Source organism: Ziziphus jujuba, chromosome 12 (assembly GCF_031755915.1).
Source record: "Ziziphus jujuba cultivar Dongzao chromosome 12, ASM3175591v1".
NCBI lineage: Eukaryota > Viridiplantae > Streptophyta > Magnoliopsida > Rosales > Rhamnaceae > Ziziphus > Ziziphus jujuba.
This window is the reverse complement of record NC_083390.1, coordinates 5,380,020-5,390,039: the sequence shown is the minus strand read 5'-3', so window position 1 is coordinate 5,390,039 and position 10,020 is coordinate 5,380,020. Positions and strand designations below refer to the sequence as shown.

Genomic DNA, 10,020 nt, shown 5'->3' with positions numbered 1-10,020 from the left:
ATGATTCATTTGGCACGTTGACAGATTTATTCCATGACATATTTTATGGAACCTTTAGAAAATATCTATCCTCATATTGTCATAAATTAACAAAGAAAGTGGGGGGAAAAAAAAAATCTCTAGTATGTTTTACATGAAATTCATACGCAATCCATGCAAATTTTCCAAAACAGCCGTCTTTTGAGGTGTATTTGACAGAAGGGGTAAATGGGAGAAAATAAACTGGTGGATAAATGAGATTTTTTTTTTTTTTTTTTTGGTTTGGTTCGAAGGAAATCTAAAATTAATCCTTCTGAATCAACCAAAATTAATATTTTAAAAGGTTGAAGTATTAAAGGAAGTATAAAAAAATCCACTTAAGGTATCAAAATTAATCCTTCCGAATCAACCTTTCTGGCTTTTTTAATTTTCTATCTCTAATATAATAAAGGCAATATACTATAGGTACTAAATTTGTTTATCAAAATTTTAGTAATAAACTATGTGATAATTTTTTAATAATATTAAATTGATATTGCTTTATATACATGAATAGATAAATCATTTAAAAGTTATTAAATCATGAATATCAAAATTTGGGTAAAAAAATTTGATCATTCTAGATTTATCCATATAATAAACAATAAAAAAAAATTACTTGTAAGTCTTGAATACATATTTTTCTATTTTCAAACTTTAATTTACCCTTTCCACCCCTCTTCATCAATACGAGAATAATATTTGAAATATTCAATTTATTCAAAAAGTGTACCTATAACTTTGGCTTAACAATTTCAACACTCTTTCAAATTTTATGCAAGCATATGGGTAAGACGTACTATGGGCTGTCTCTGCTTAATACTTAAGCAAGATAAATGAGATTTAGGAATACAAACATTCTGAAATTTCTTAGTTCAAATTTAGTTATTCTTATATGGTAATAAGTCCAAATTTATTCTTCTATGTACACCATGTCATTTTCTTTTTCCCAAGAATTTATATGTACACCTTAGAAATTTGGGTAGAATAGTTTTCTTTTTTCTTTTCATTTTTTTTTTTGGTTAAATTAGAAATTTGGGTGGATTTGAATATTATATCTAGGTGATATAAATGCCTCCAAATTGGATCTACAATAAATTGGACTAGGACCCCACACTGTGCTTGTTTTTAGCGGATTTTTCTTAAAGGTTGTTTCAATCTTGATGCACACAGAAGTTTCTCAGAAGTTTCTGTATCTAGTACAAGTCCACATGATCCAGCCAAAAAACCACCACATATGGATTGTAAATTCACAAATTATTTTGTATAATTTTCTTCCTCCAAAATTTGTAGGGAAAAAAAATTTTTTTTTTCTTCCTCCAAAATAAAATTATTTATGCAAAATTTTCAATGTATTTTACTTTTTTTTTTTTTTTTGTTTCTTTTTGTCAACAATTAACTTTAAACGGTAACATTGAAAACCCAAATAAGTACATGAGGACAAAGTTTGCTCATCGCTAAATGAGAGCCACAAAATGCAAATAAGTACTGAACCATAATTTAGGTTAGACAAAAATCCTGCTGGGTCGGAATAAGAAAGCCATCGCATTTCTGTTTGGCCGTATGAGAAGAGTTGCCGATTCAAGAAGATAGCATGAGCACACAGAGAACAAAGTTTTCTACTGAAGCTGTTGTCCAAAAACAATAAATAAATAAATAATTTATTCTGAAGCTAAAGCAAGCATCTTTCTGTTTTCTTGAACATACAATTTTGTTGTAACCTCTGCTTTTTGGAAATATTTTCCTAATAAGACAGCCAAGCATAACAAAACCCTTCAAAACCGTGTCATCTTCTTGAAAATTTCAGTGCCTTTTTCATTGCCTTCATCACCAGTAAATTGCATGATCAAAACTTCTAAACTCAGAAACCTTAAATTTATAATCCAGATTGAACATGAAAAATTATTCAAAAAAATAGAAAAAAACACCATTAAAAACTATTACAAGCTCCTGTAATCCATTCATTCATGATTTTACATCTTTTAAAGCGCACATCCACATGCAAAGCAAAGAACATTCTCTAGTTTTCGCTAAAAAATAATACATGGAAAGTAGAGAACAAAAAGAAAGAAAGAAAGAAAGAAACTAAACTGCCCAAGGAAAAGAAAAAAGTACAAGGAAAAAAGGGGGAAAAAAAAAAAAAAAAAGAACTTTTCTTTTGTATTCCTCCAAAACTTTCATCCACCATTTTGAAACCCTTCAATTTTCTAATCAGTAGAACGACAGAGAGGGCAAGTAGCACGTTTGTTTAAAAACCATTTTTCTAAGCAACCTTTGTGGAAGAAATGCTTGCAGGACAATTCGCTAACTTCTTCATCAGCTTCAAACCCACATAGACAAACACAGCACTCCATTGAACCAAAAGCAGAACCATCACTACTACTACTGGTGGTTTTTGTCACAATAATTGACCTTTCATGGCACAGAGACTTGAATTGGGTAATCGAAATTCTTCTATCTCTTCCAATCTCTGGAAACCCATCTGAATCTTCTTCAACATTTTGAGAATTCACATTGGAACCAATAATTTGGAACATAGATTTCAACATGTTCTTCAACAGAGCTACTGATAACACAGTGTTCATTACTAGAACAGGAAGAACACCCTCTGATGCGCTTGGGAAGTTCGAGAGCCCCATCTTCTTTGTATTTGCAGACCTAGTACGAAATTAAATAGCTCAAAAGTGTTTTCGTGGCAAAAGAATTTAGTGAAAAGAGTTTTGACACAGAGAACAGAGTCACAGAACGCAGAGACGCTGACAGCGAACAACTTAAAAAACCCACCTGGGCTGCTAGGATGATAAATAATAATATGGAGGCAGATAATTCTAATTCTAACCACCAGTTGTTTAACCATGGTTTAGAAAGACAACCATGGTGGGGTCTATTTTAACACGTGGCGACACGTGTAAGGTTTATGTAAAGATAAATAATAAAAGGGAAAATATATTTTGAGTTTCAACAGGGAAAAAAAAAAAAGGGTAAATACAATGTAGCCATGTGTCCAAGTGACTTTGTGAAGCCAATAAGGTGTTGAATTCTGGCAGATGCGGTGTGGCCTTTCAGTTTTTGGGGGTGGTGGTGGAAGTTTCTTGATTCCTGGAACCGAGTGAGTGATGAAGGGCGGAGGGCCAATCATTTTGTGGTGTGCTAACTTGTGGGGGTGCTCTCAGTCGGCAGCCCGAAAGACTGGTCGATTGTTCAAAGCCCACCTTTGGAAATATGTTAAAGAGTTAAGGCCACCTAGTTTCTCATAAGTGAGTGGTCCAAGTTTAAAAATAGAATTTTGATATATATTTATATTTTTTTATGTTTAATTTATTGTATAGTTTTGATTGTGTATTTTGTGTCTAATTGGTGTATCATGGGCAAGGTTTGGTTGCCCTTTTGTCGGCTCAGAAGAGATGAGATATGGAAAAGAAGAAAAATTGCACAACGTGAAATTGTAGAAATAGAACTGACTATAAAAAATTAAGAGCTTAAAAATATAATAAACAAATCGAGTAAGGCGAGGAATTGTTGAACTAATGATGTATTTGACAATTAATAAATGAAAATTTGTCAAAAAAAACATCATGAAAAGGCAAACTTTACTACCCATATAGTAATTTGTGCCTTTTTTTTTTATATATATATATTTTTATTTAGACTAGAAGCAAAACATAATTGAATGCATAGAAAAAAAAAAAAAAAAGTTAATCGTATTTCCATAAAGATTTTATAATTTACACATTTAATTTTTTGGTTCAGTAATTAATGTTCTCAATTTTTTTCAAATTGTTATATTTATTTTCAAATTATAAAATATTAAAGTGTAAAATTCTAAAACTAATTCTAAAAATTTACATTTTATGTATCTCTTAATTTTGAAATGTGATATAGTTTAATTCTAATAAGATGGTGCTTGCACAATATTTTTAAACAAATAAATGGTAACTAAAATATTTAAATATTTAAATAGTTTTAAAATTTTTAGCTTTAATATTTTTTTTTATTTTGAAAATTAATATAGATTAGTATCAATAACATAAGACAACTGTTAAAACCATGTAATCAAAAGTGAAACGACTCTAATTATAACAAATTAAAGAGTCAAGAATTTAAATTACTAAGATAAAAAATTAAAAATTTAAATTATAAAACCTTAAAAATTGAGGATATCAAATTAATCCCACAGAAAAAAATAAAAATAAAATAAAATAACTTCAAAATACTCTAGATGTCACAAAAGTAATCGAGGACTGTTTGACGAAATGAAAATAATAAGTATCTCTATTTATGGTATGAGAATATGTATAAAGTAATTTAAACAAAAAAAACTCAGGACCGTCAACAGTGTTTTTCACTTTCCAGCCAAAACATGAAAATCACATTGATTAAATTACATGACACATGCTTATGGAGTGAACGAAATAGACCAAGTCCTTTTTGTGATCGTGAAATGCAAAGCAAGATCAGCCAATTGATTCTCTTAGTAGATGGAAGCGAAAGTAAGGTGGCAAACAAACATCCCTTTCACAGCACCACATTTAGCCACCACCGCCAAACCTTCATCGAATCCCAACCTGACCCAAGTCAACATCATCGCACAAGATTAATTAGAATTCAGGCCCAAAATGAGAATTATTCACCATTCTACCAGCGAATAGTGAAGGGCAATTATATCTATTTGAGTTGTAGTTAACGGTATTATGACATAGCTATTTTACATACAACCAGGAGTGATTCTGAAGGAGGAATCTACTTTTCGTTTGCGTTCTAAAATAAATTATAAGTCTAAAAATTGTGACTCTCAATAATTAATGTTACATTTATAGTTGATTCTTTTCCTTTTTTTTTTTTTCTTTTTTTTTTTTTTTTTAATGTGAAATGCTAAACAAGATGGTGGTGGTGATTGTGTATAATATCTCATGTTGTCTCTCTTCTGCTAATGAGTTGTCGAATTGGATCCCAATGACTTAAAATAGGCATTCTCTGCATTTGCCATACGACTTTGGAACATTGTCCACTCCTTTCTGCACCTTTCTCTAACCTGGCACCAGCAAATAGCCCATTTCAGCACACTTTCATAAACAAATTGCTCAAAATTAAAAAAAAAAAAAAAAAAATCTAAATTTGTTTGTCGGACAAAAACATAATTCATTTGCATATTTGCATGTTGCATACAGTGAGAGAGAGAGAGAGAGAGAGAGAGAGAGAGAGAGAGGGAGGGAGAGAAGTAATGACTAGGATTATGTAAAATTTAAGAAGATAGGATTTGCATACCCCATGCCAAGGTGCCTTTCCATCTTTAACTTCGCCCTGGTAGGACCAAACCCCGCCGCCAAAAAAAAAAAAAAAAAAAAAAAAAAAAAAAAAAAAGAAAATTAGCAAGAGTTTCATTCCAAAATATACTGTTATGGTAATAATATGAGAAGAAAACACCAATCTACCTGGTTCCCGAGCGAGGGAACACTTTGGTGAACAATCCATTGACGATCTACAACTCCTATCTTCTCATGGGCAGGCTGTTTCCAAGAAAATTGTACTATATTTTAAGTAAAAGTAGAACTGAAACCAAATGATTGATTGAAAAGGAACTGAAAAGTTAGAAGAGGATAAAGTCAGTTCATGCACCTCAACGCATTTTCTAAGGGCAAAGTCAAGTCCCCATCCATGGACCAAGTCATTCTGCAATTCACGGAGGAATGAGAATTAAGTTAAACAATAATCAAGGTATAAAATTGATTGACAACCAGTTAAGAAATCTCCTCAATGAACAAGACAGAATGGCATTTTTACCTGAATCATATACCATACACAGCGCCATGCATCTCGGGAAAACACTGGAGCCATGATCTCCACAAAACTGCATTAACAGAAAGGCAAAAAAAAAAAAAAAAAAAAGAGGAGTAATGAAATTTCATTGCTAGTTATACAAAGCAGGAATGCAGGGTTAAAACATATACAAACAACAACAAATACTAGAAAGCATTCTTTAAGTTCTTCTTACCCTGCACAAGGGGGCAGATGTGGGTCAGTGCACCAACCAGGTTTCTCCTCCGTTACTCTATAATAAATTTACAGGGGCAAAGTTAGAAGGCTATTCAAAAATCATAGAACAAATTTGAGTCAAATGAAATTCAGAAATTGTCCAATAATTCTTACTTGTGAACTTCACGATCACCTCTTCTCTTTGTCATCTGCCACGTTAAACCTTTGTTAGGTTCTAATCCAGGCTGTGAAATCTCCAAACCATGCTTCCTCACAAGTTTTATGTACCTGGAAATTGCATTTGAAAGCAGAGATCAGCATAAAAGATTTCAGTATATGGAAAGAAAGTTGGAAGTTAAGAGCAATGGATAATCAACACTCACTCTTCCGCATTAAAATGCTCAACTCCCAGGTCTTCATCCCAGATAAATATGTAGTCATATGGAGCCACAATGTCAGGATGCAAAAACCGCTTAGCATACCACCTTCAGGCAAAATTTTGAAATGTTACAATCATACTCTATAGAAACTGGCTGCAAAGTACATGCATTTTAAAATTAGGAATAATAGTTGGACCACAGCTCCTCACCATTTAGTCTGCTTTCGAGCACTCACATGAATAGCTCGCTTTGACCACTCAAACTCATCCCATTCAGTTGTTTGGCCATCATAATGAAATAAAAGAATAGTGAAATTCTCTGAAAACTGTAAGAGAAGCATATTTAGTATTTAGTCTTATTAACACAAAAAGAGAGAGAAGAGGGAAAGGTGAGAGGAGACAAAGAGTAACACCTTTTTCACTGCTGCATCAATATTCTTTTTCTGAGAATAACCAACAGTGAAGGTTACAAGGTACTTAGGTTTAATGGTCAAGTCCTGCAAAATGCCAACTAGGTCAAATTACATTAACAGAATGCATTCTGCATCTTCTTCAGATATGTAAACTGTTGGTTACTGAAAATTTAGGTTGTGCAGTCCTTAGAATACATACCTCACTGGGCTTACCCCACAGTCTCCTTGGATAGAAATCAGATTCAGCTGCAATAATTCCTGGAGCTAGTCTTTCAGCACCCCTAGGATTTGATGTAACCCAAATCTGGAGACACAAGGATTGAGGGAAATGTGAGTCCTTGTCTAGGAAAAGAAATGCTCGCATTTCATAATAAGTTTTCAAATCAGATCAAGACACTTATTAAAGTTAAATAGGACAGTAATTATGATAATTAATAACCATGAAAACCTTATAAACTAGACATTCTACTAATGCTAAATTAGGGAAAGGGGCGTATACCTTTGATGTATCATTTGATTGAGTTGAGCTGCTATTATTACTCCTCGTAGAGGACCAAGCATTTAGAATTGTTTGGGTGGAGATACCAGATTTTTTGTCCTCGATGTATGAGAGGTCAACAGTAGGAAGAAGGCTGGATGGAATATTCAGCTGCCAAATTATGGGTAAACGTTTTGCAGCATCTAAGTAAATATTTCTAAGGACTTTATCATAAAAGACCAATAAAATAAGAAACTCAAAAAAGTTTCAAACAAAGAATGCAAAATCATAATTTGTATACCTTTGTTAATGATAATGTTGGGAAAGATACACCTACAAAGAAACCAAAAACCACCCCAATGAAAGTTGTCACGATAAGCCTCATACTCTCGTTTGGTTTTCTACCAGCTGCACTGCATTCATGAGCTAACAACATCAGATGTTATATTACATAAAACTTGGTTTACATTTTGTAAGAACTCCCTAAATTTAGAAAAGAAAAAAGGTCTTTGAAATGGAAACAAAAATAAGAACATCAAAATATCTGAACCTGCGTGAAATGATTCCCATGCTATTTACAATCTTCTGACTATGCACAAAAAAATGAACTGCAATGTAGACAACGAAGGCTCATCTGCTCTATTTAACAAGTTTTGAGTCACGGTCTCATGGAAGGAACACAAGACCTGGTGTAACATCATATGAGCAGGAATATAAGTTTTAAGTACACTACTAGCAATCAAAATGAAGATGCAGTCAAACTAACTACCTATCTAAAGCTGCAATCGAGAATTAATTTAAGTGAATTTCTTAGTATTTTCAATAAGCATCTACATTAAGGTGAAGCTTTCAAATGTGGTAAGATTTACAACTCACAACCCATGGGAGCTTCCCGAACATTACTCTCTCACAGAGTTGACTTTGAACACTTTTTTTTCCATTTCAATATCCAACAAAACCTAGCAAATAAGCATACCCAGCTAACTATGCCACACAGTTGACCTATAAATTGAAAACTCTTCACTGTATAAATTCTCAAACCTAGGAATTAGCCATTAATTAAATACAATCAACACAACCAAGAGCAAGCAATGCTATGCTTTTCTTCCTCATTACCCTCTACATGTAACTCTAAAAAGCAAGCAACCATGTGCATCCTTTGACAATCACCAGGGCGATACTCCAAACCAACAACCCATTCAAATTATGAAACCCAAATCCCTCCACTTCGAAGTAATCACGTGGTCACCATGATATGATATGATATCTTAACCTCAGATTTCATTGACAAAGCTCCCTTTATTCAGTATACAATAAAGACAGACAAACAGCTGTGGTTCCTTAATTTCGAAGGTTTGCAGCGAAAACTACCAAAAACAGAAACCCAAACACTAAGATAGCTCCCAACAACTAAAAATAAATATTTTCTTCGATAACTTCTAAAAAAATCTCCACCATCATATATGTTTTGATTAAGTTAAATCCAACTATAAAATTTTACGAGGGGTATTATTTCTAAATTCATTCAGCATCGTAAATCTCGCAACTCATGTTAGAGTGAGACAAAGCAATAAAAACAAATTCAAACTTAATACATAAAAAGAATAAAAAAAAAAAGTTTAAAAACTCAGATTGCTCAGAACCAAGCTTGATCAACTGCGTATAAAAATGAAAAAAAAAAAAAAATCAATTGCGAACCTTGAGTTTAAAAATGTTTGGATGCTAAAACAAAACGTAAACATAATTAAAAATAAATGCACCGAAAGTTAAATAGAAACATCGGTTTCAGCTTAATTGAGTTTCAATTCTTAATATTTTCTCAGCTGCCAAACAGAAAAGAAAAAATAAAAATAAAAATGGAAGTGAAAACGGAAAGAAGAGAAAATACCTGAATAGCTGGAGCAAGATCTGGTGGTAAAGAGAAATCGTTATGAAAAGGCTAAAAGAATCACGGCAAAAATACAACTCCTCAAGTCGGCTAAGAAACGGAAATCGGAGCACGAGATCGTTGAAAAACAAGTGCGTGATCGGCCAAATAACAAAGAAGAAAAAGCGTGTTGCAATAGACCAAAATACACAAAAGGCGCATAAAACAGCAAGCAGTTTTTTGTTTTTTGTTTTTTTTTTTCTTTTTGGGCAGCTAATAATTACGATTTTGTCAGATTTGATTAGTTGTATATCTCTGTCTAAACGAACAAATTTAGCCTCTTTTGCCTCTTAAAACACACAAATAAAATAATCTTCTTCTTCTTCTTCTTCTTCTTCTTATTCTTCTCCGAGATTTCAGAAAACCTGCCTGCGCGTCTCAAAGCCTGGAGGGAATGGGTTTTTTTTTTTTTTTTTTTTTTTTTGGGGCAAAAATACAAATTCACTTCCTTTTAACCTGCCAAACCAACATATTTATATCTATTAAAAAAATATATATAAAATAAAAAAATAATTTTGATTAATTATATTACGATGGAATTTGATTAATTTAAGGAATCTGACAATAAATCCAGTCGGTTTTACTATTTATTACTATTATAGAAAAATAATTAATGACTTTTCTATCCCAAAAAAAAAAAAAAAAAAAAAAGGGTAAGTACTTTGCAGGTAATGTGGACACTGCGATTTGGAGTTTGTATGGAAACTGAAGAATGTGATTTCGCAGGAGTCAATATTCTTTGACTTTAAAAACCAGATATTAATAGAAAGAATCGAAAATTACGATAATATTAATTATACATTATTAAAACGATTACTTATTTATAACTCTG

General features: G+C 32.3%; 2 protein-coding genes across 4 annotated transcripts; both read right to left on the bottom strand.

The window, feature by feature from the left end:
• Window positions 1-1,956: 1,956 nt before the first annotated feature.
• LOC107428465 (probable E3 ubiquitin-protein ligase XERICO) lies at window positions 1,957-2,805 on the bottom strand. The gene has a single exon (XM_016038997.4). It carries the CDS (start codon window positions 2,655-2,657, stop codon window positions 2,226-2,228), a length of 432 nt encoding a protein of 143 aa, XP_015894483.2. The 5' UTR covers window positions 2,658-2,805; the 3' UTR covers window positions 1,957-2,225.
• A 2,034-nt stretch (window positions 2,806-4,839) lies between these two features.
• On the bottom strand, window positions 4,840-9,470 carry LOC107428509 (uncharacterized). 3 transcript variants are annotated; one of them, XM_016039049.4, is made up of 15 exons: window positions 9,150-9,288; window positions 7,812-7,947; window positions 7,563-7,674; window positions 7,283-7,432; window positions 6,983-7,087; window positions 6,784-6,867; window positions 6,581-6,696; window positions 6,375-6,476; window positions 6,166-6,279; window positions 6,011-6,067; window positions 5,800-5,866; window positions 5,635-5,688; window positions 5,451-5,525; window positions 5,284-5,319; window positions 4,840-5,050 (listed from the first exon to the last, which is right to left on the bottom strand). In XM_016039049.4, exons 2-15 carry the CDS (start codon window positions 7,829-7,831, stop codon window positions 4,946-4,948), a joined length of 1,197 nt encoding a protein of 398 aa, XP_015894535.2. In that variant the 5' UTR covers window positions 7,832-7,947; window positions 9,150-9,288; the 3' UTR covers window positions 4,840-4,945. The 3 variants fall into 3 exon arrangements, with proteins under 3 accessions (XP_015894535.2, XP_024934291.2, XP_024934292.2); XM_025078523.3 differs by lacking the exon at window positions 7,812-7,947 and having other exon boundaries at window positions 9,150-9,470; XM_025078524.3 differs by lacking the exon at window positions 9,150-9,288 and having other exon boundaries at window positions 7,563-7,669; window positions 7,812-7,952.
• Between the last annotated feature and the right edge of the window lie 550 nt (window positions 9,471-10,020).

What these genes read in the sequence shown, in the direction of transcription:
- LOC107428509 (XM_016039049.4), bottom strand. Translation starts at nt 7,831, where the DNA reads ATGGGAATCATTTCACGCAG. An exon ending in TTGATGCAGCAGTGAAAAAG is followed by an intron (nt 6,697 to 6,783) that starts GTGTTACTCTTT and finishes CTTCTCTTACAG; the next exon opens with TTTTCAGAGAATTTCACTAT. An exon ending in GTGTATGGTATATGATTCAG is followed by an intron (nt 5,689 to 5,799) that starts GTAAAAATGCCA and finishes CGTGAATTGCAG; the next exon opens with AATGACTTGGTCCATGGATG.
- LOC107428465 (XM_016038997.4), bottom strand. Translation starts at nt 2,657, where the DNA reads ATGGGGCTCTCGAACTTCCCAAGCGCATCAGAGGGTGTTCTTCCTGTT.